Below are 25,767 nucleotides of genomic sequence, written 5' to 3'. Positions count from 1 at the left end.
AAGGGTTTCAGAAATAAAGAGAGGGAAGGGTCTTTAGAATCCTGGCAGCATTCCAATATGAAAACTTTAATATTTTCTGTCCAGTTCTTTTACTTCAGTATCCTAATAACACTTCCAGGGTTATTTCTGGGCAGAAATGTATGAACCTTCCCCACCTACAGCTGCAGTTAAGACATGATGAGGCAAGGGTGTCCATCCCCAAGTTTTGACCTCTTTAGTGGCTGAGTACTTTAGTACAGTACACTTTCCTCCTCTTTCAGCATAGTTAACATCACTAACTGCAGATGCTGTCAATACCATATTTCAGTATTTTCTCAGAAATGCTTAATGCTGAAAGGCTAAACACATTTGTCTGGGGTAAAGGCCCATTGAACTTAGTGGGACTTCAGTATAAATAGGTATGAATGTAATTGTTCTGAGAGTCTCATTCAGGTATGGTCACTGTCATAAGCAGGTTGACACTGCATTGTTCTGAGAAAGGTCAATCACCTGGAAAGTGATCCTATACACAAAACCCACAGATTGCCTGTCCTTGCACCGTAGTGAATATTCACTCAAATCTGAGCGAATGGAAAGTCTAAAGGTGTCATCGTTACCAAATCCCAAACAAACAGCATGTTTTTAAAACCTACCAGCTGCTTTAACTAAGGAAAAGCAGCTTCTCAGAGGTGGGGAATTTTGTAGTTGAGAAATAGCAGTGAAAGCTGTTCAACCCCATTTCCCCACATAAAAGTACCTTCCTTGCAGCCTTTTGTGATACCTACGCAAGATTCCAGTTACATGTTTACTTGTGCTATTAAATGTTTGGGACCTGGCTGGGGGAAATTAACTGTGTGGGTGAGCTTGTGGAAGAAAATATTCTTGAAGCCATTTGGATATCAATCCTCATTTTACTCCTTCATTCATTTAATCAATTTATATGGCCACCCATCGTGCTGTGGTGACTCTGGGCAGTTAACACACATAAAAACACATTGCAAAACAAGCATCAATAAACAAGAACATAAAAGCCTATAATGGCAGCCAAGGGCAAAACGCAGTCAGCAAGAAAATGACAACATCTCATGGGCTCCAACTAACCTCCTGACCTGCATGCCCAGGAACAAATCCAAGTTTTAAAGCCTTTTATCTCCTCTCACATGTTTCCAATGCTCCGTTTATTTTTATCAAGCTGTGGCACAGGATTCAGACTGAAGTTCCCAAATGGTCCTATAAAAGAACACAGGGATACATTTTCACACACCAAAATGTCATATATGACAAGACTGTTAGACTTTCTGGACTTTTTTTATAAAGCAAGATTCCACTTATAAAGGGAAAAAAAATCCTGATTTCTAAGGAATGCTGAGGAAATAGAAACTGCAAGTGGAAGGATTACGTAATGTTTTTTGCTATCTGTGGGATGAAATGATATAAGCTATAGTGGCTTGCATTCACTGCTCATTCCAGCTGTTACGCAATGTGCCCTCTGACTTCAGGAACTTTAGGAAGGAAAACAAAGGTGTGACAGCGAAGTACTAAATATATCAAGTGCACCATTTTTGTCCAGCTTTGCCTATGACTTTCATCTATGTTGTCACAGGAGAAAATAAACAGGGTTTTCAAAAATGTATTCCTAACAGTTTATATACTTCGTTCATTTTTCTGCATAGGATTTGCCAGGAACAGCTTCACAAATAGATCCTGCAAATACCAGAGTTCTCACTTTCATAACATATATTGGTTGTGGAATATCCGCCATATTTTCTGCTGCAACTCTTCTGACATATATTGCTTTTGAGTAAGTATTTGTTAAATAATAATTCTAATTACATTACAGTAATACTTTTCAATCTAATCAGTGTCACCCAAAATCATTCTGTGGAGAGAGCAACAAGATCAAATTTAAAATTCAGATTGTCAGTGAATATGTGAAATCAAGAAAATTTCATAAATGTAAGCCCTGACCCTTAGTCTGCTGTATCAGCAGGTACATAAGATATAAGTTTTATTTGTGGCAGGAATGTTGTTTTGATGTTGAAAACAAACCAGAATAGATGCCTACAAACAGAATGGCAAAATATATTTTTAATTCCTCAACCAGGTAAGAATTTGGGGTATCAGTATTAAAATTCAGCTGTTACCTATTCACTCTAACATACATGCCCATACATTACATACACATACAAGTCTATGTGATACCTATAGTTACTTTAGGGATCCAGACATAGAGTTCTGTTTTCCTGGTAATAGTTTCCTAGTTTCTGTGGAAAAATAGAATCAAACCCAAATTACAAAACTATCTGCTATGATAATAAAGATACCACTTGAAAGCAAATTTATATGTTATTTTCTCACAGTAGAAAATTGTGAGAGAATGATAATGATAATTATTTATCATTAATAATAACCATGAACAGCACAGTGCATTTGTAGGTATTGTCATTCTGTAGAAATGACCCTGCTATGAATTACATTACATTGTATATTGACTGTATATGGACTTCGGGATCATGTTCTGAATGATAAAAACTCATTCAGGAATAAGAATTTTGTGTCTGTGCATTTTAGAAGGAATAACAACAGGATACCATCCCATGTAAGGTTAATCGCACAAGTTTATTAACATACTTAACGTTTATCAGTAGACATGAGTACACCTATCCGTGTGTTCTGTTATGGCCTAAATAATTCTGAGGTTCAAAAAAATGTCAAAAATGAATGTTCATGAAATGGAATTCTTCCTCAATTACACCATAATTTGCTATCCATTTATCACCAGAAAACTGCGAAGAGATTATCCTTCTAAAATCCTAATGAATTTGAGCACAGCTTTGCTTTGCCTAAATCTGGTCTTCCTCCTTGATGGTTGGATTGCGTCATTTGACATAGAAGGCCTCTGCATTGCCATTGCTGCCCTCCTGCATTACTTTCTTCTGGCGACCTTCACCTGGATGGCCCTTGAAGCTGTTCATATGTACATAGCTCTAGTAAAAGTATTCAATACTTATATTCGCCGATACATATTAAAATTTTGTGTCATTGGTTGGGGTAAGTAAGATTTTTACAGTTTTTGTTTTTAAATTATAATTAATTATAATTAAATTATAATCTAACCCAGCATAGTCTGTACTGTTTCTTCCATAAAGCTAAGGGAAAATTACTAAAGAAAATAATAGGAATTAATTGATAAAGAAATACGTTGCATTTAAAATGCATTGTAAAGATTAATACGTTCTTTGAAGTATGCTATCATTTGTATATAGTTCTTCTGTTCTACTCCTTCAATACTGCCCCAGTTTCAAAAATACTTATACTAAGTGCTGTTTTCAGATTGGAAGGAGGGACAGCTTTTATTTATAAAAACATGCAGTGAAGAGTGAGTCTGATAAATAACTGTACAGTTCATGAAACAAAGCTCTTATTCAATCCCCCCACCCCCCACATTTGTAACTTTTGAATTATGGAAAAAGCTTTGAGGGCTTGAGCACACTTGCTGCATGCAACAATTCACAGAAAGAAACACAAAGCTGTAAACATTAAATACAGAAATAATCTAATTTGTAAGTAGATTTCTTATCATTTTAACTGTCTTTGTTATTGACACCCATTTTGAGATACTGTATAAAATACCAACCACTAATCTAGAATGGAGTGTTGAACGCAGATTATTGACATAGGGCTGAATCCTCAGAACTCAAGATGGGTTGGAATGCAATTTTCTATAACATGTCATCATTAAATATGCCCTAAGGTCTAATAAATTATTTTTAAGGTCTTTAATTATTTTTAAGGTCTGATAAATTATTATTATTATTATTATTATTATTGTGGTGGTGGTGGCAAAATTTGACAAATAAAATAAAATAAATAAATAAATAAATAATTTTAAGAGCAATTTAGGTGGTCCAGCATTTGTCAGTTTAACAGAGGAATGGTGCTGCCCACCAATGAAGAAAAAATCTATACACTTTGTTACCAGTTGAAATTAGTATCTAGAATACTTTACATAACATTACTACCTTCTCTTTAAAATAATGGGTTAATCTTTATAAGTCTTTATGAGGCTTTTGACAGTCATTTGCCTGCCCCTGCTGATATATAGGACCACTCTTAGGCACTGCAGCTATTTAGAGTGAAACACTGAAACTGAAATCTAGTGATGTTTTGCTGTGGAAAAAGGAAAGAGGATTTTCACCCCCAGAAGTGTGACCATGTATCCACAGAATCTGCTCTGGGAAGTTGGAGAGGGTTAGAAACTTTAGAGAAAGAAGTCAGCTTGTCCCATTTAAGATATATCCTTACTGGTGCAGCATCACGTACAAAGAGTTTTATTATTTTATTCAGTGCTTTCTCTCTTAAGGTATTTGAAATGGGACAGAGATACAAGTCAAGCTGAGCGGCATTAATGTATCTCTATGATACATTACCAACTGGCAGATTTGCTGTTATCTGTAGTGCATACACTGCAGCTTAAAGTTTACGATTATAGTGAGTATGGATGAATGTAGGAAAAAGATGAATGCTAACAATTTTGTTCTCAGCAAAAAATTCAAATGCACACAGGCATACATCAATAATCATTATACATACATAGTGATGTACAATAGTTTTAGAAATATTGGTAATTAATTTTAAAGCTACTGTTGCTTTAATTTGCTCTATTAGATGGTGTAACAGATGGCTGAGGTTCACAAGGTGGAAGGCCAGAGGTTCTACCTCTTTTCCCAGAAACCTTGAAGGTCTTCACACACTTGTCCAGCTTCTGCTTTGAGGTAGCAGCTTCGTACTTCCTGTTACCACCATCTATCTTCTGGGGAGTGCCTCACCTAGCGTATATGTCTTATTCCAGAGATTTGAGAGAGATAGGACTCTTACACCCTATCCTTCCTTTCTGGTGATTAAAAGGTCAAAATGTAGCATTTGAAATAATTTCACCTCCTGGTCATGTAGCATATAAGTACAGTGACTATAGAGTTCAGCCCTTCCTTCCCCCATGGAAAGTAAACCCAATCCCAGAGGAGATAAACAAAAATCTATAAGATGAAGATCCACGTGTACTCATGGAGATGTGGACTGTATGTGTCCTGACTAAGCAAAGACCACGCCGAGACAAGGAGGAAGTCTGTAGTGTTTTATTACTGCTATTGTAGACAAAAAATCCTACCAACCTGAAGAAGCATGAGAAAACCCAGACAGATAAACCCCAAAAGTCAAGGCAGGTCTGTTCTGGGTTTCTTTGAATGACAGCTTAAATCCTCTAAACTACGCATGCGCTTCCCCCCCTGGATAGGGCTCCCCTCCTGCTCACCATCAGTACTCATGACATCACCCTCCCCTCCAGATTCACATTCCATTTCAGCCCCTTCCTTTCCAGAGTTCCCTCCTCCCTCCAAAGTCTCATGAGAGTCCATCTCCTCCTCCAACCTCCTGTTTGAATTGGTCTTTCAAAGCACTCTCATTCCAGTCCAGATCCCCTGCTAACAGCTTGAAGTCAGCAATGTAAATTCCCACTCTCTTGTTGCCTTGCTTGAGCTTCCAAATTTCCCGGCTGGCAGTGACCTCTCTGATCGGCTCGTCAAAGTGTGCTCGGAACCCTGCCAGAAAATTCTGGTACTCATTGAGAATTGGGTCGTTGTTCTCTACCATGGGAATAGCCCATTTGGCTGCTGGGCCCTTTAGCAGACTTAAAATAAAAGTGACTCTGGTTCAGTCTGTTGGGAACTCTGCCGGTCTGTCGAAAAACATTGTGCACTGGGTAAGAAAGGTTCTCAACTGTCCGGCTTCTCCCCCAAACTTCTGTAAGCTGCCCTGGAATCTCAAGACTACTGGCGAAGCTGCTGCTGCTTCTGGCACCGGCTGTGGGATGATCGGAGCTGGTTGTTGTAACTGTTGAAGCATAGCCGCTTGTAATGTGTTGACCTGGAGATCTACTTGCTGCTGGTGTTGCTGCATGGCTGCTGCCAGTTGTTGTATGGCTTGTTGTAGCTCCTGGTTTTCCAAAGACATTTTGCCAAAAAAAAAAAAAATATTTTCTTTCCTCCCTCTTTCAATGGGAGTAGGAGTTTGGTAAGATTGATGTGCTGACTAAGCAAAGACCACACTGAGACGAGAAGGAAGTCTCTAGTGTTTTATTATTGCAACTGTAGACAGAAAATCCTACCAAACTGAAGAAGCGTGGGAAAACCCAGACAGATAAACCCCAAAAGTCAAGGCGGGTCTGTTCTGTGTCTCGTTGAATGACTGCTCAATTCCTCGCTACTACGCATGCGTTTCCCTCCCTGGATAGGGGCTTCCTCCTGCTCACCATCAGTACTCATGACAGTATGTCTGAATCTGCAATCTACATTCACAACAGATGGGTTATTATATGTTCATAAAACTTCCTATTGCTATGTTTTATTTTATTGCAGGTTTACCAGCATTGGTGGTCATTGTTATTCTAGCAAGCACACACGCAAATACAAGTCATATTTACAACAAAGTTCTATATGGCAAAAATAATGAACAAGGTGGAGATGATTTGTAAGTATTTGGTATAAAATGTAACAATGCAGAAACCCTAGTGCATTCTTAATAATCATTTTTGAAAGTGATGCAAGTCCAATAGAGTATGTATATCAAATGCTGGTAGTAAAGGCAAATGTGGTAAAGACAAACCTGCCATGATCTTCTCCCTTCCAAAGAGCCAGTTAAGTGAGCCTTCCACTTTGTTTAAACTGCAACGCAAGCAGTTCTAGCCGTTGGGTGAGGAAGAAGCATTATTTAATGAGAAACGATGTACATATGCAATTTCTCAACAAGTAGAAGCTTGTTCTCATAGACATTTCTGTCCTAGTTGAACTGTGGCGCATGATTAATAATATTTCAGTAATGCGGTGAGAGCCACTTTGGCATAGTGGTTAAGGCACCAGGCTAGAAGCCAGGAGACTGAGTTCTAGTCCTGCCTTAAGCACAAAGCCAGCTGGGTACCCTTGAGCAAGTCACTCTCTCTCAGCCCTAGGAAGGAGGGAATGGCAAACCACTTCCAAAATCTTGCCAAGGAAACCGCAGGGACTCGTCCAGGCAGGCCCCAGGAAGTGGATATGATTGAACAGTTTTTTAAAAATGCAGTACAGCAGCTCCCCCATTTAAGAACGTCCCGGTTTACAGACAATTCCTAGTTAAGAACAGACTGCTATAAAGACTGTTATATTAAAATCTCAAGTTAAGTACAATGTTTTGGGTTAAATCCACAGTACTGCTTTGTGTATTATTATGTTTAAGATGTTTTAATGTGTTTGGAAGTATTTCTTAATGTTTTATAATGCATATAATGTAAAATATATACTATATACTAAGACAAACATTTGACTAACTGATGCTAAATAACTGTTCTGACTTACCTACAAATTTGACTTAAGGACAGACTTAGGAACGGAACTCGTTCTTAAACCAGGGACCTGCTGTACTACAATTGTTTGTGTTAGATTCTTGTTTTGCCTACTATGTCAAAAGTAGTTGTGATGATTCTCCTGGAAACATTTAATAGAAACCATGGACTTAGGTTGATGCGTGAGTGGTCTTCACATGACTGTTCTTTGCTTCATTTTGCTTGTGGACTTAAATGTCTCTGCCCAAGTAACTTCAAAATCTGATAAACTCATGTGCAGACACATGTGCAGAATGGTTTAAAATGGAGGTAGTTGTATTTTTTTTATCTGCACTTTAAGTGTTCATTGCTGAAAAGACTGGTATAATACCAGTATTGTGACACAGCATTTATTAAGTCTGTCCCTGCTGGAGTTAACCGCTGCTGAAATCAAAGGATTAACTTTCATTTATATACTTTTAGACTGAAATCATTGCTCAAAAATGTATGCTTATGAGGCACTTACTTGAATTTTTCACTCCGCTATAAACAAATATGCTCCTGGTAAGATAACCATGCGCTCTGTGAACCTTCATTGTTCATGGGATGCCTTCATATTGTCTAAATTCCAAATCAATAAATATTCAGGCTGCAGTTTTAGGTTTTTTAATGCAGCCTGAATAATGCAGCCTAAACAATTAGGAATGTTTACATTTGGGGTAATACCTATCAAAACATTGAACTTCCTTGGACCGATTTCAGGAAATCAGAAAGGGTTTGTTCCTTTATCAACCTAATGGATCAAAAGAAGCAAAAGATTTTAAGTGCTCTCAGGTTTGTTCAGAGAAACTCTCAGTCTTCGCTGAGGCAGCAGTGGCAATATTTGAAGCATCTAGAAGCGCAGAACAGAATAACTGATTCCGAGTTTGTCTGATTCTTGGTAATGCTTCTAAATGGCTGGTAAAAATCAACTGGGAGAGAGAGAGAGAGAGATTATCTTCTAATCCAATATCACCCTGATACACAACTTTGAGGAAGTACTAGCTAAGGCACAATACTAATGTGTAAAGCAGCCCAAAGCAACCAGAATAAATGGACAACCAATTTTGTAACATGGGAATAATGTAGAATTAATACTTTCTTTACAGCTGCTGGATTAAAAACAGTATTGTATTTTACGTGACGTGTGTTGGCTATTTTGGAATCATGTTCCTCATGAACATTGCCATGTTTGTTGTGGTGATGATGCAAATATGTGGACGAAATGGCAAACGGAGCAATAGGACTATGCGGGAAGAGATCCTGAGGAACCTTCGTAGTGTTATTAGCCTGACCTTCCTCCTAGGCATGACATGGGGCTTTGCTTTTTTTGCCTGGGGGCCACTATATTTTCCTTTTTTGTACCTCTTCTGTATTTTCAACTCATTGCAAGGTGAGTAGAGAACCATTTTGGAAAAGCAGTATAAATGATAACCTTTGGCAACTTACATGCCCAGGTAGCTATGCATGGAAGTATACATTACGTAGCAGTCTAACAGGTTAAGCATTTGTAGATTAAAGCCCATTTCATCCACTGTATTAATTGTTATCCATGTGTGTATCTGTGTATGTATACACACACACAGAGAATCAATAGTAACAGTTATAGAGTATAAATAGTAACAATTCACATGACAATAATTGATGATAATAGAATTCAGAAACAGTGTCATATCATGGTGGGTGGAACTGCTTGGAACTGGAAGCCAACAAAATGTGGAAGTTCTCCAACCTACCATAGGAGCATGTTCTGATTGTTTCAAGAGAGTAATTCATCTAAGTCTCTGGAATTAGATATGTGGAATCTACACATTTCTGCTTTCCAACTTGAAAGATTATTCAGAATGTCTAATTTGGAATTAACAAGGCACTCCAAAACTAAGCATAAAAGTTTCCTTATTTTTTAATTTTTTTATCATCGTGATCATCATTTGCATTTACATAGTGCAATTTGTAAAGATATATTCCTGAACATATTTTATACATTACGAACAAGTTAGGGTGTCTGCAGTGCTTTCCAAGTGACTTCTTAAAAGTTAATTCACATGATTGAGAAGGAAGGGTAGGGGAGTTTGGAATGAAATAGTGGGTAATGTTCCAAGCCACTACCCATACAGATTCATTAGGAAATTGTTTCTGAATTTTTCTCTCTGTAGCCCACCTTTAGAGCACCAGTTTGGTGTAGTGGTTAAAGGCAGTCTAGAAACTGGGGGACAGTGAATTCTAGTCCCGCCTTAGGCACAGAGCCAGCTGGGTGACCTTGGGCCAGTCACTTTCTCTTGGCCCTAGGAAGAAGACAATGGCAAATCACTTCTGAAAACTTTGCCAAGAAAACTGCAGGGACTTATCCAAGCAGGCTCTGAGAACTGGACACAATTGAAGGGGGGAGGGAGCCCATATTTTTTTTATTTTTCTTTTGCCATCTTCTCTCCCCATACCAAAATCTGGTCCAGTTCTGTTGTGCTTTCAGAATGTAATCTTGTTGGTAGACAGAGTCCTGAGCCTCTTTACATAATTTCTTTCTACCCTTCCACTGGTTTGGAGAGAATAAAAGGGGGGGGGTGGAAATGTATTATAAGGTATTATTATATTATACAGAGTTCCTTATTTTTATTTATTGGAATAGGAGCAGGTGAAGGATGCAAATACTAAATTAATTCTCTCAAAAATCCAGCTTTTAAAAAAACAATATTTATCATGTAGACAATGTATGGCTTTCTTTTAATAAAATTGTATCAGTTTAGTTTTGGTTTATCAAGCCTATATCACTTCCCCTTCAGCGGTGTTGGGGAAGAAAAAGGGCAATTTGATTACGTATAATATGCAGTGCTTAATTCATCCTTCAGTATTATTAGTATATAATAAAAGATATACTAACTTTGCTTAGACTTTTCTGACAACTGTTTGGAGAAATAATTGTCACTTCCCTCATTTCAGCTGTTTGCTGGACTTCTCTTTCACTCCATCAGCTCTCCATTTGTTTTTTCAACCATTTCCCTTTTTATTCAAGATACTCCTAATTTTATTTCATGCCATTCTTTTTTCCAAGGCTGTTGTCACAAAACACCTCTGGCAGCTTGAACTGCTCTGTTTTTCATGCTGAAAAGACTGCTCTGCAAAGGTTTCATTAAAACAAGCAGTGGGCTGAACTTTATTTATCAGGACTCTCCTCAGACTTGATTTTAACAGAGCTGCTTGAGAACTCTTGCAGGAAGGTCATGGAATCTGGGTTCTTATCCAAAATCCAGCTGAAATATTAAAGGTTGTTATTTGGAAGTCCAGTGAGAGTTCCAAAACAAATTCAACATGTATGCATTTTTCAAAGAATCTTCTTCTTAGCAAGAAGAGAGTTTCCAGTGTAGCAAACAATCCTAGTAGCAGCCTGTGCTAATTAGTTGGAGGAATTGAAGGAAAGAACTTGAATTATGAATTGAACAGTTTTTTTAGTGTTCAGCAAACTTGGGCTCTGTTACTGAAAAATACAGTATCATAGGCACCCACTTCTTAAGCAGCTGTGCTCCACTTGTGAAACTGTTCCGATCTGCTTATTAATACACCTGAATCCAAGCAAAACCCAGTGGAGTTCCCGTAGCTGTTCCCCTAGCAAATAAAAAGGCCAGATGCCTGTGGGAAACCATTCGATCAACATATTACTTTGTGGGCACAACTTGTGCAATATATAGGTAATACGAATACTATAAAAATTGTATTCAAAATTTAGAGTCAAATTATGTAAGCAGTATGAATCTAATTACTTTCCCCATTGAATTCCAGATAACTGTACATTGATAATGTCATGTTCTGATTATATACATTAGTTTTTCTTTACCAGTGCCTATATTCCATCTTTAGCGCTAATCTGCAAAGTTAACACATAAAATGGTTGTTAATCTACAACATATAGTATGCTATAAAGACCTGCAGTAGAGTCTTGAAGTACAGATGTGGACTTTTAAAAAATAAAGAAGTAGAGAAATGTTATAGTATTTTTAAATTAATAAAATGGAAGAAATAGTGTTTGTTAAAAATAACATAAATAAATACATTTGGAGTACAGGTAGTCCTCACTTAACAATCATTCATTTAGTGATGGTTTGGACTTACAACAGTGTTGAAAAAAATGACTTATGACTAGTTCTCACACTTATGACTGTCACAGCATCCCCATGGTCACATGATCACAATTTGGGCACTTGGCAACTGGTTTGCATTTATGACCATTGCTGCATCCCATGGTCACATGATCACCATTTTCAACCTTCCTGGCCAGCTTCTGGCAAGCAAAATCAATGGGGAATCATGTGATTCGTTTAACAACCACATCATTTGCTTAATGCCATGGTGATTCACTTAAAAACCACCGCAAAAAGGTCATAAGATTGGGTCAGATTTGCTTAATGGCTGCTTCACTTGGCAACCAGAATTCTGGTCGCAGTTGTGGTTGTTAAGCAAGGACTGCCTGTACCTTGTCATTAAAAAGTTTCAGTTTCATTAATATAATTAACTAGAACAAAATAGTATTCTAAAAAAAATGGGTTAATAATGTGACAATTGTCAGCTTGTGGGATGTCCATGCCAAAACTCTGTTGGGACCAATAAGCAAGGTAGAATAATATGAACATGTTACAGTATGTGATTTATCTTCTACATCAACATCCAGGTGAACGTAATAATAGACAAGCTGATAAGACATATATTTCTGGATTAGGAAAGTCTTGACTTTTCCTACTGCTCAAATAATACACAAATTGAACATTTAACCCAGATTTTAACTGAAGTAAAATAATACTTAAAGTTCTTCACCACTCTCCACATCTACACACTCAGGTCCCAGAGCCCAGATCCATCCAACATCAGTACTCAAATTTGCCTCTTTCCTGTCACTTCTGTGATTGCTTCATTTCTAATGGCACTACAGGAGGGGGAAGGGGATGGACTCTGGAGTGCTGCTATATTAGGACTTAAGTATGAATGGCATTGGGGAAATAACAGTGATGTTTAGAAAAGTTTTGTTTTCTCCTATTTGATGTCACCATTAAGGATACAACATCAGCATGAGTAGTGGGAGTGATGGGGGAAGGATTTTTGAGTACTACTGGAAGAAGGAACAGGTACCCAGAGTTTTCTGAATTAGAGGTCATTCAGATATTAAATAGATTGGCTTAAAAATGTGGTGGTGTCTCTAATTCAGGGTTCTCCATAGTGGTCAATATGGACCCCCAAGGGTTGATGGGACTATCCATTGTTGTTGTTACTGTTGTTATTCGCGGTACTATTAGTTAAAGTAGTATTTATTAAATTATTTTCATATAATAAATGCTTGGGGGTTGATACACAATCTGAAACTACATGAAGGGATTGACAGGCTGAAGAGTTTGGAGACCCCTGCTCTAATTTATTAGATGTTCCAGCTTACTCTTGAATCAGTTTAATTCACATCTGGTTGGGTTTGCACATGAGTAACAATTAGTGAATGTATATATCCAAATATCATGTACACTATTTCATGAACCAAAGGTGTTTGTGTCTGTGTGTGTGTTTCTTACCCATATTTAAAAACCAAAATTGAATTAACGAAACTTGGGAGTTCAATGTCCAGAGCACAAAATATTAAATGAGAAATAGCAGCCAAAATAAGATTTCATAGATATTGTATATTTTTTTCTTGCGATCCAGAGACTGCATGCCACATGCTTTAGAAATATAGGGTTTTTTTTTAAAGGAATTTTTAAAAGAAAAATCTAGCGTACTCAAGGTAGCTAAGAGTAATTGTCATGTTGAATACAAAATGTAAATTAGAAGCATAAAACTAATACTCCAATTAACACATAAAGCCTGACCAAAGAGATATATCTTGGCTGCTTTTCTGAAGGGGCAGGGAATAGGAGTCAAACACAATTTCTAAATATGTTACTTATTATCCTTTTAATAAAGTTTTATCTGGATTTTCTGGATTATTATTATTTCTCTTTTTCAGGTTTATTTATATTTATATTCCACTGTGCAATGAAAGAAAATGTACAAAAGCAATGGAGAAGACATCTTTGTTGTGGAAGATTCAGGCTGGCAGATAACTCAGGTATTATGAACTACCATTTATAACTCCCCTCTTTTTAAGGAACTCAGAAAGCTAAAATGTACACTCTAAGATAGTCTCTCATCCATGCGCTGACAAGCTAGGACCTGCTAAACAGATCTTTCTGGGACTATTTAATAGAAACTACTAGAAAATTGAGAATATGCTATTTCTGCAAATGGTGTTATTTCAAATAAATATTTCTTTGCAATGTTTAAGGAGATATTAGAAAGTAAAGGCTGAAAGAGAACAATTGCTTTGATCCTTTATCTTAGCTTTCACTGAATAAAATATGACTTCTCAAAGTCTGCCAAAAATTCCCATTTGGTAGATATATGGACAAGGCCCATATGTAACAGTCATTGTATTCTATGATTTGTTACTTTAATTAAGCTCAGTTCTATTCATTGTTAAAGTCTTCTTCACTTTGAGTGGGTTATAGACATGACCTTGTAGTATTCTTGGCAACTGTATGGAAGTTATTTGCCCATGCCACCTTCCAGGATTTCTTTTTTAACTTCACAGTCATTATTATTATTATTATTATTATTCAAATTTAATTACCACCCATCTCACCCAAAAGAGGGGATATAAAATATACATATTTTTAATGTATACAATTCCAGGAATGAATGAATTTTTAGTAGTAAGCAGAATTTAAAAAGATCTTCTGTAGTAGTAAAAACCAGGGGTTCTGCATGGTTGAATACCTCTGTTGCTTTGAACTTCTTTAAAATTGTCTCTGTAGTTTAGAAAATATTGTTAATCACCTCAACCAGTTTGAGGAGGTCAGAAGCCAAATTCCCAAGACTGCAAACATTTGAACACACTGAATATACCAACTGTGCCCCAAATGAGGAACATTCGTGTTTATGTAGTGGGCAGATGGATACATTTCTCTGACCTGTGTTGGTGGATTTGTGGTTGAAAAGCTTCTTTTGCATGTTGAGAGCTGGCAGAGGAAAGAGTATGAGTCAGAAGCATAAAGGATCTTGAAATAGTTTCTTACAGAAGTTCTCCATATCCTATAATATGGCATACAATAGAAACTAAAAGCATAATTTGCATATAAAGTGTCTTTTAAAAACATCCGGTTAAAATTCACAACTCTTTAACACAATAGTGAAATTTACCTCACTTCTAAATTCAAGATACGTTTCTGAGTTTCCTTTTAAATTAAAAGGAATTAATTAAATTAAATTAAAAAATTTAATTGTTCCTGCTTGCAGTTTAAGATCAACTTTTGATGTAATCGTAGTACAGGTAGACATTATTTAGCAACTGCCTCATCTAGCGACCATTTGCAATTATTATTTTTATTAATTTTTATTAAAAGTGTTTACATAGCTAAAAGACTAATATAGAAATATTTATAGATAAAAGAAAGAAAAAGAGAAAAGGAAAGGTGCAGAAAAGAATAGAGTTGAAAGAAAAAAGATAATTAAAGAACTAACTTCCACCCTCCTTTACAACAGTTACAAACAAGCTCATTATCTCTCCTCTCTCCTTAACATTACAGTAATCCATTCAGCCCCTTATTCAATCTTTTTTCAACTGTCAAATCCAGAAATCACCATTTCACTTTTCTCCATTTTCAGCAAAAAGGTTTCCAGTCTTTAAAAAAGGTACCTGTTGTTTTGTCTCTGACCAAACAGGTCAGTTTTGCCATCTCTGCTAGACCTGCCATCTTCACAATCCATTCCTCCATTGTGGGTATTTCAGTATTTCTCCATCTTGCTGAATACAGGTAGTCCTCAACTTATGACCATTTGTTCAGCAGCTGTTCAAAGTTATGGTGGTGCTGAACAAATGGTAGTAACAACTGGTCCTCGGAGTTCTGGTCATCCCAGCACTCCTATGGTCACAATGGATCACAGTCTGGGCACTTGGCAACTGGCTCAAACTTACAACTGGTTGCAGCACCCCGCAACCATGTGATCATCATTTGCGAACTTCCCTGCCAGCTCCCCCAGAAAGTAAATGGGGAAGCCAGCAGGGAAGGTCACATTGCACTGGGGTTAGTCTCTCCCATCCATGCACCGTCCCCCAGCCTCTCTGCACTTGCACTGTGCCAGCCACTCACACACCCCCATGCACCCTCCCCAGCCTCCCTCACTATGCCATTCCTGTGCACAACCCCTGACACACCTCCCTTGCATACCCTTACCATGCCACCCTAACACTCCCCCAAGTCTCGCCATGCCACCCACGTGCACCCTCAGGCCTTGCTGCACCGCCCTTGCAAATCCCCGCACACCCTCCTCGAGCCTCTCTCGCACCCTCATGTACCCCAACACGCTCTCCCTGAGTCTTACTGTGCCTCCCCGCTATTCACACACCCCTGCAAAACCTCCCCATGCCTCCCCTGGCACTTGCATACCCCCTTGCTCCCTCCCCCATCCAGCAGCAACAACCCCAAGCCTCGCTAAACAAGGATTGCCTGTATCTTATATTAGTGGCAGTGTGGGAATAATTTCAGATGTTAAATGTGAGTGGTACCATTGACATGACTGTATCACTGCACATCATAAATTCCCATATTGTCAGCACAGAGGAAATGCATGATTGCATGATTTGCATGATGAGGAATAAGCACACTAGGAGAAAATGAAAATAATTTGTGATTTCTTTAATTCCATTTCTTTGTTTCTTCTAAGGTCTGAACAATTATTTTAACCTGGTATGCAATTACAGCCAGATTTGCTTTCATTTATTTTCAGACTGGAGTAAAACAGCAACGAATATAATAAAGAAGAGTTCAGACAATCTGGGGAAATCCTTATCTTCCAGTTCTATTGGTTCTAATTCAACATACCTGACTTCAAAATCAAAATCCACATCAAACACCTACCATAAAAGGAACAGCCATTCTGGTCAGTAGTTTTCAATATGAAAAGTCTATCTTTAAAATGAATTATCCACTGATTGGGAACCTTAGATAAGTTTATGCACAAGAAATGCAGCCATAGGAATTAACCAAAATTTGGCTGAGGTTCATCTGGTTCAATGCAGTCTTTCCCAACAGCCCATAGAAGTGAACTATATAGGCATAAGGCCCTTAAACTGCCTATGCATTATTTACCTTTAAGATTACCAAAAGCTAAGGCTTACCTAAATCTAAAACAGGGTAAGATTGTTGGCATTTTCCAATGAAACACTGCTAACACTCCTTTTTCGTATAAGGGATATTGTATTAAATGCAATAAAAATTTCTCTGAAAGTGTTTAAAAGATTGGCATATAACACCACATTGCATTAATTGCAAGTAGTCTATTAAATGTTTATGAATCACCATGGGTAACTAATTTGATGCATTGTTATGAATTGCAGTTTTATTCCCAGAAATACTACATTACATAGTAGGGGTTTTCTTTAAGTATCTGTAGGTACATTTATTCCTGGTCATGATACAGACTATTAGGCTCTTTTTAATATAAATAATATGTTCATGTTATGTGCAAACTTTGTAAGGCACAGTCTGTGTTAATCTTTCATTCTGTATGAATTGTTATCTGCTTGAGGACATCTATGTAAAATAGTTATTCAAATTGGTATATTAAGCTCACGTTTGATCATAATTTAGTAAATTATATGGTGGTAGATATCTCCAAGTAATTGTTGAATTATTTTACTGTTCTTGTAATTGATTCAGCTGCTCATATGTTTATGGTATAGATAATGTCTTCTAAGAACATGTCCTCACCAGTGGTCGAACATTCAAGGTAAAGTGTTGCTGAATGCATGATTTCCAAACGCTTGCATAAGGACATGTGCATGAAGTTTGAACCAACAGAAAAGATTAACCAATCATACACATTGCTTCACTCTATACTATGCAACTTTCTCCATCATTAATTCTGACTGGCTATAATTTGGTGCACAAGAGCGCTTTAGATTATGGTTAGCATGAAAACGAAACACTCAGGATTGTTTGAGGTAAACATCCAATGAAATCAGCTCTGTAAAATGGTGGTGTTTGCTTGCCTATTCCAAGAGCGACTCTTGTGCAGTTTGTATCATGAAAGTTCATTACAAGTAGGTTATTTCTCAGAGGCTTCCCCCACATTTCTTTGATTCTGTTATTTGGCCCGAATAGAAATTGTTCAATACACGTTTTTCTCAAAAATGTATATGGTGTAGTAGCTTACAAAAACAAAGTGAAAAAGACATAAAGTGGTTCACCTAATTTATAATAATGTCTGCAAGAAATTACTGTATTCTCTGATGCTGAACGTGTTTCTAACCATTAGAAAAAGCTTTCAGTTACCCACTGAATTAGATTTTTAAAATATGCAGTAAACGTAGACAGTGTATACAAGCTGGTTCAGCACTTATTGTAATATTTAGCCAACCTAATGAAAGTAGGATGAACTCCGTGGATTCGGCTATCATACAGTGACCAACAGAGGCATCCCAAAAGCTGATAGGTAGGAAATGAGGGAATTGCCTTCTTCAGTTACTGCTCCCTTTACAGCTGGTATAAGCCATGCTGCCTTTGAGTCTCGGCATAATACACCACTATTAAGCCATTGCTCCTATTCTCCATGAATATGTCTAGCCCTGGGGACTTAGAGTTGCCACCCTCCAAGTCACTGTCTGTGGCCCATGACCCTCAATCCCGTGTACCCTCAATTCAAAAAGCCAGCATGCCCATGTTCATACTCCAGTGCCTCATTCAATTTTAGTCGCCAAGAAATGAAAGCAGGCGGCTGACATCCCCTTCCTGCAGGGCCCGCCTTCCCCTGGCTGGGAGGGAAGTGATCAAGGCAGGGTAGGCAAGGATGGTATCTGGGAGTGGGTCAAGCTACTCTGCATCAGCAGCCAAAGGTTCTGCTTCTGTCTCCAGCTACCAGGATGGAGAAGGTCTTCCCAGCAGAGGGAGGAGAGAGAAAAGAGGAGGCAGCTGGGAAAGCTTGAAACAATGGTGGAAGCTTCTCCACTCACCACAGGGGAGGAAAGAGGGGAAACTATGAAAGGCCATAGGGCTGGAGCATCGCCGCAGCACTGAGTTGCTGCAGTTTGTTCCTATCTGTGGTGGATAAGAATCACCAAGGCTGAGTGCCTCTCTTTGGATCCTCCTTGATGAAAGACAACTGGAAGAAAGAGTTAAGACTGCCGCTCTCTAGTTTCCCCCTTTGACACATTTCACACATGGATTTGGAGGAATAAAGCTATTTCCTCTCCAAAAGAAAAGGGGGGAAAGGAAGAGATTCACTGCACCACCCCAAGCAACCTGGGGCCATGATAGGGGTGAGCAGGTCCATGAACTGTCTTCATAAGGGGATGATTGAAGTGCGAGCCTCCTAATCTAGTCCCACTTCTAAATTTACTCTTACACAATTCATGGCAGCAGATGCTGTTTTGCTCTCTCCGGCTGATTCCAAGTTCCAATAGAGTGAAGCAGAAAACTTTCTACATTTTCCACCTATGGTTTATTTTATATACGTACCTCTGTTGTATCTCCCCTTATTGATCTTCCTCCTAAATCTGCAAACCCCAAACACTGTAGGAGAACTGCTTTAACCCTTGAACTGTTTTTCTGTTAATTTAAAAAATACAGATTGATGTATAATAAATGCACATAATGTAACATGCAAGAAATCATAACTACACTTTTTCAAAACTAGTACAACAAAATCAGAGTAAACCATGAACCTTGCCATATAAGAATGTTTGCCCAAAAAAAAAAAAAACCCCTTTCTGGTACACTTTAGCATGCCAGTGCTTTCGTCCATGTGAAAAAAAAAATCCAGTGTTATTTGCATTTGCTTCATTTGCACTTCATAAGTAATTCTAATTTTAAATCTACCTAAATTTAGCTGTGCGTTATTGTAAAAAAATTGAGGAATCCTCCTTTCCCTCTTGTTTATACTTGTGACCAATTTAAATTTCATATAGTTGCTTGTATGAGTAAATGAATGCAAAATATTTTAAAGAATGTTTATTTGTTTGAATAAAATGTTTATTTGTTTGCATAAACATTTAAATATTCATAGTAAAACATACCAATTGTAGTAAGATCAGCAGGTGAAATCTTACTTGTTGGATACCTATAACACATTATAGAGGGACATTATGTCAGCACCATCTAATGGTCACATTTAGACCAGCAAAGCTGCTTACTGGCTTGAACTCTAGCCTTTGTTAATACCTGACTCAAAAGTTTGTTCCGGGTATGCTGTACTCAAGGTCTGAAATTAGCGGGATGAACACAGCTGACTGAACTCAGTTGGTTTCAGATGATACTTGAGACAATATTGATTATGATGTAGTGTAACTCTGCCAAAGGCTGAAAGAATTAAAACAACATATTTTACCTATTAAGCATCATTGGAAAGGAATTTTGTAAACTCTGTCAGCGTTGTTATAGACATTCATGTGCACCCAGATCACAATTACGTATCTTAGCTTTAGTGGGGGGGAAAACTTTTCTCAAGTTCTTTTTCTTTTTCGGTAACATGTAACACCATTTATTCTATGTAATAATTAGAGATGAATAAAATAAAATCAATCTTACTTTCCCAGATATTTAGCCATAAACTCTTGTTGTAATCTCTACACTGAAAACAACTCAGTCCACACAAAATGCATTTAAATATGTATTCTTTTTTCTCAAAATATAGTTGTTAAGTGCATTTTGGTACCTTTATATGAAAAGAATGCATACTGGAAGATGCGCTGCTCCTAGTTTGTATCAGAATTTGCAAATATCAGTTCTGCCAAGCATCTTTAGTCATATCCTAACTATGTGAAATATCTTCCTGTCAATGCCCATACCAGCTAATTTTGTACAGCATAATGGAAACACATAATGTGATCATAGCACAACGGAGGGTAAGAGACAATGCATGTTACAAGGAAGAATGTGAAGCTGTCATTTTCAGTGGCAGTTCTGTGCCTTCTTCACAATTTCAAGTAATGTCATCTTTAGATGTGGCTCTATAGATTCTGCATCTCCAGGGAGTGGTACATGAGTCTGACATTAATTTCAGTGAAGATAACACAGTCTGCATGCACAAATTAAATGGAATATGTAAATTGATAATGAGGAACTTAAAAATGAGGAATGCACTAAAAACTCGTTCTCAGCACATAAAAATTGAGCCTAAAAATGGTGAAACCTGCGGACATTAATTGCTATTGATTTTAGTGCAACTTAAACAAAGTACCCCTTTCTTCATTTCAGCAATTCAGCAGTAAGTAATGTATTTCTTTCCCTTTTCTGCATAGCTCTTAGCGAGATGAATTTTCTTCTGTCCTTATACACTCATCATAATCACATTCCCAATACAGTGACAGGCTAATGCATATACCAAAAAGCATTTAATTGTCAGTCTTTAGTGCAGTTTGATACCATGGCTTCAATAATGCTGATACCATGGTTTCAGTAACTACATAAGTCAGCATGGAAATGTCATTCAATAACTGAAAATCAAAGCTAAATTTCAAATCATGTAGGCTGAAGAAGCAGAATTTAATTTGTACTTCTAGATAGATCAGGAGTACAAAATGTGTGGTACACATGCAGCCCAACAGCACCCATTTTGCAGCTCCGAGAGGACAGGTAGGGCTGAATATTTCAGGCAGATGATGATTGTTGTGTACCTTAAGACTTCAAGACACTCACTGCATCTTTTAGAAACCCTCACTCCCTCACCCCACAGTTCAACTGATTGTTCCCATTTTGAGAGGTTTTAAAGAGTAAAATTGGTGACTTAACTCTTAGGAAAGCTTAAAGCACCATTTTGCTTCTTCTGTTTCTCCAAGCCTCCCAAAAAATGGCTTATTTGTAATTGCCTCCTTAAAACAGAAAAATGATAAAAATTTACAATAAAATAATAAAGGAAAAACATTTGTAGTATGATCGTTAACTTGCAGTGTAAAGCCTGTCGTAACACTGAAGCCACAGAGCTTACACATTCATGGTATGGATTATAAAAAAAAATTACAGTTTGGAACAAACATAAAAGGGTATTATATACTTTACAGTATTTACTGAGGGGTTTCATGAGGTCATCCACTTGGTGGTAAATTCTATCTTCAAAATTACTGACTTTCACTGTTTTGTTTTGTCTTGTTTTTAATCAGACAATGTTTTTCTTGACAAGCCTTCACCAAAATACATCCAAGTAGACACAGAGCAGACGTCAATCATCCCAGTTCACCAAGTCATTGACAAAGTGAAGGGTTACTACAGTACTCAGTCAGACAATTTCTATAGAAATATGATCATGTCAGACTCCCTGAGCCACAGTACAAAATTCTGAGTGTCTGGGCATCTGGAAGAAGAGAAGTCAACAAACAGAATGAAGATTCTAAATGTTGAACTTGGTGGCTGGCCGAAGAAATAATCTACCCAAGTGTTGTTATCCAGTTATATAAATTGTTCAGCGACATCCTTGCTATCTCTGGTTGGAGAAACAGAACATCTAACTAATTATTTCCACTGACCCAGTATGGATGCTGACACTCTCTCATCACAACAGTTCTCAAGCATCTATCAGTGACATGTTAATTAATCCCATCTGTAATCTTGCAAAATTAAGAATATTGTAAAGCCCAAAACTAAAGCATGCTGTTAAGATGTTGTATGGAATCCTACATTCTTGGAAGTTTTCTGGTGTGTGTGTGTGTGTGTGTGTGTATGCACACGTGTGTGTGCATGTGCATGTGTAACCTTACACAGGGAGTGCTATCCATAGGTAGAATGGATCCCCTTTCTTCTTATAACCAAATCTACTCTGAAGAGAGTATAGAGGGATGGTAGAACATTCTGCTTGTGGCACAAGCAGAAGTCTGCTTGCGCAATGCTAGAGAGATCGTGGAGGATTTTATAGATCTTTTTTCCTCCACAGACAAGGCAAAGAAAAACTATTTTAGTGAATTAATACATTTTTGCGCCTAATTGCAGAAAGCAAAAGTGTTTCAAAGACTATCTTATTCTTGATCTTAACTCTTGCTTGCAAATTCTGGGCCATACTTATAATTTTACTAATGGCAGAAGTATTGAAGAATGTTTCTTTGCCTTTAGAAGAGCTTAATGAAGTGTTTTATGTAACTTGAAAGTTTGTCTGGTCCTAGACCGAAAGAAACTGAGCTGTGGAATATGTCACCGTTGCTATGCATCTTCATTATGATCAAAGAATAGAAATTCTGAGTCAGCCCAAATATTATACATAAGCTTTCATTGGTTCCTCCTAATTTGCTTGATCTTTCACATCTTTATACATGCAGAATTCCAGGCTGGAGGTTGGTTTTCTATTGATTCCTGCCTTAAGAGCAACACAAACATTTATTTAGAACATTTGCAAATTTAAAAAACGAGTCCTCACTATGTAAGAGGAGAAATCCATTTATATGGGAGATCTATATGTTCACTGGCCTGCACATAGAGTACAACATTGGAGCCCATGTTTATTAACCTGTACAAATATATACAGCAATGCATATTATTGATTAATAGAAATACTGATTGTGTGCCATCAAGTCAGTGTCAATTCTAATACCTTTTCCAGGATGAGTATTGAAACACACCTATCCAGAAATCTGTATAATTTCAGATACATGCATCTGCTGAAACAACTGAGGTACTCATGTGAGCCTAGTAGTCATGCCATCATCCTTACTTCCCTTCATACAATGTTTTGAATTACAGACTATGTTATTACATATTCTGATTGTAGCACATGTACTTAGATTTACTAAAGTCAGTATGCCTCATCCTTAAAGGGGAAGAGTGTTATATTCATTGTTTATAAATATAGCACAATTTCTCTTTGGATGAAATTAGGTTAAATAAATGCTCCAAATATCAAAAAATATATGCTAAATATAAAACAATCTTTGTTACTTGCTCACTTCTTTAAGAACTCTGTGTGCTACTTGATTTAATCTCCCAGTAATTCATAGCATAATCTTCAGTATGTCTTCTCAGAAGTAATTCCCACTGAATAGAATGGGACTTACTTTGAGGTAAATTTGTACAGAACTACAACTGCAAATTTTATCACCCACTGACAAGTAGTCATAGAATTCCCCCATATTTCTATTGCAATAATCTCTACATGCTTACTTTCAAGATACATTTTAAGTGTTGTTCTTCTGCTGTACTATATCTGTTTTAAGAACTACAATTTATTAATTTGCACCATCAGAATTGTCAAATTAAGTTGCCGTGTTATACTAAAGCTGCTTGACTTCAAACTATTTAATCTTTTTTTTAAATCTCTAAAAGGAATTATTTATCACGGGTTATGGATTTAACATAATGTGAGTGAATGATTGCTTACAACATCAAAATATACCAGAGTCTGATGGGATCAAACAGCTTTACTAGGGAGAATATTTTGTTCATATGTGCTTTCTAAAAAATTAGTAAGTTTATATCTGTTAATAAATTTCAGAAAAGTAGCTGGTGTGTCATTTATCTTGGATAAAAATATTCAAAATGAGAAGGGAAAATGTGTGAGTATGGTAATTGGAAGTGAATAAAATTAAAATGATAAATAAGGCTTTACTTTCATTCGGAAAATGGTTATACTTTAGTTTTCCTTTAAGACAGTTTTATCTGACCAGAAGATTAATGTGAAATTTGCTTATATTTTCACTAAATTAAGACTATTCTTTGCCTTTACTACCGTGTAGTAATCCTTAAAAATCTATTTCAGATAAATATTTTCCAGTGCTGCTCTTTCATCATATTGTCCTTCTATGTAAATCTTTGGTTTTCTTATCAACAAAGTCTAACTTCCCTTGTATATATTTATTTATTTCTGAGGTTCAAAATATGTACGCATATTTCAGCTGCATACTGGCAATCTTTGTAATTATATGCAATCTTTAAGTGATGGGGAGAAAAGAAATGTGAGAGTATGTGTGTGCAGGTTGGATTTGCTATGTGTACAGTTTATTGGATAAGGTTTTGTTTATGAGGGAAATAGCTGGTGTAATTTCATGTATTAGTTTTTACGGACTAGTGATACAGCTTATAGAAAGAATTGTAATATCAATAGTCCAAGTCATTAAATTTTTTTCAATTGTGAGTGACCTTGATTCTTTGCATCTGATCGGTGAATTCTTTGGGAGGATGCTGGAGAATAACCTGTTCCTTCCAGGTGACCTTTCGCAACCAGAATTTGGAGATGGCAGAGCTAGACCAGGCACTATTTGGAGGACAGAGAACTTTAAACTCTGCCTAATTACCTTCTGAGGGTCACAGGAGCATACCTGGTTGTAATCGGAAAGGGTAGGGATGACACGGGGAGGGCAATTTTTATATATTGCCAGGGATTGCAAGGGGACAAGAAAAGCAAACCATCTCATTCACCTTCCCCCTCCCCTCCAAAAGAGTGCAAAATCACAATTTTATGCCAATATCACACCTTTTTTAGGGAGGTTGGGTGGGATTAAGAATGAAAGTGGTTTGGCTCCCAGGGGCTTCTCACTCCTATTCCCACTTTTAACACGAAAATTGGGCAGGAATCACAAAAGTGCATTCACTTTTATGTCCCCAGCCAATGCTTAGCATCACATCATGCATTCCTTACACATTTATTCATAAATAGGCAGACAACCAAGGGGACCTCACACATCTTTATTCCCTGCTCTCAGCTTTGAATCGTCCTCTAAGCATTTCATTTATTCATATGGATGTTTCCATCATCTGTCACTGTTTCTGAATTCAGCAACCAACTTCCAACTCCATACTTGCACAAAGCATTCCAAGATTCAAGCCCATTCACTTTATTCAATAAGCATAAGCCTTTCTCACATTCATATGACTGTCTACACCAGACCAGGTTATACTGCACCTGCAGAATTGTACTCATAGTTGCCTCTTGTACCTTTTCAGTCCAAATTCTGGCACTGCCCCAATGCAGATGTGCTCTTTCCATTCATTCTGACAACACTTTCCAAGGGGCAAATGAAGTTTTTTGCATTCACTCTTGCTATCCGGCCCTTTGCATGGGAGGAAAAAAATAGAATTCTTCCAGCCGTCTGGTATGGATGCAGTCTTCACACTTCACACACAAAGTAGCATTGGTGTTCCTTAAGCAAACCACATCCATATTTAAACTTTTCCCCAGTTATGCCATCTACTCCTGCAGCTTTACCATTATTCAAGATTCTCATATTTCTGAATTCCTTTTCAGCATTTTTTTCCTTGAACATCAACCTTTATGTTCCTTTCTATCCCACTCTTTGACGCATCCCATGCAAATCTCTAAAACATTCCTTCCAGCATACCCTCATTTCAGTTTCATTCCAAATCATGTTATCCATTTTAATTCCATTCACTTGCTGGAGGCTCTTGTCATCCCTC

The 25,767-nt window shown here is 37.3% G+C and overlaps 1 protein-coding gene across 1 annotated transcript in view; it reads left to right on the top strand.

Moving 5' to 3' along the window:
* The window catches only part of ADGRG6 (adhesion G protein-coupled receptor G6), a 112,055-nt gene extending 89,977 nt beyond the window's left edge, over window positions 1–22,078 (top strand). Inside the window, exons 20-26 of the mRNA XM_063294338.1 lie at window positions 1,653–1,780; window positions 2,762–3,030; window positions 6,393–6,504; window positions 8,479–8,762; window positions 13,347–13,448; window positions 16,166–16,318; window positions 21,534–22,078. Of these exons, the coding sequence (XP_063150408.1) occupies window positions 1,653–1,780; window positions 2,762–3,030; window positions 6,393–6,504; window positions 8,479–8,762; window positions 13,347–13,448; window positions 16,166–16,318; window positions 21,534–21,712 (1,227 nt within the window). The 3' untranslated portion in view covers window positions 21,713–22,078. The remainder of the gene's footprint in view (window positions 1–1,652; window positions 1,781–2,761; window positions 3,031–6,392; window positions 6,505–8,478; window positions 8,763–13,346; window positions 13,449–16,165; window positions 16,319–21,533) is intronic.
* Window positions 22,079–25,767: the final 3,689 nt, after the last annotated feature.

The sequence above is a fragment of the Candoia aspera genome, chromosome 1 (genome assembly GCF_035149785.1).
Source record: "Candoia aspera isolate rCanAsp1 chromosome 1, rCanAsp1.hap2, whole genome shotgun sequence".
In the NCBI taxonomy this organism is placed as follows: Eukaryota; Metazoa; Chordata; class Lepidosauria; order Squamata; family Boidae; genus Candoia; species Candoia aspera.
This window is presented reverse-complemented; position numbering and strand designations above follow the sequence as displayed.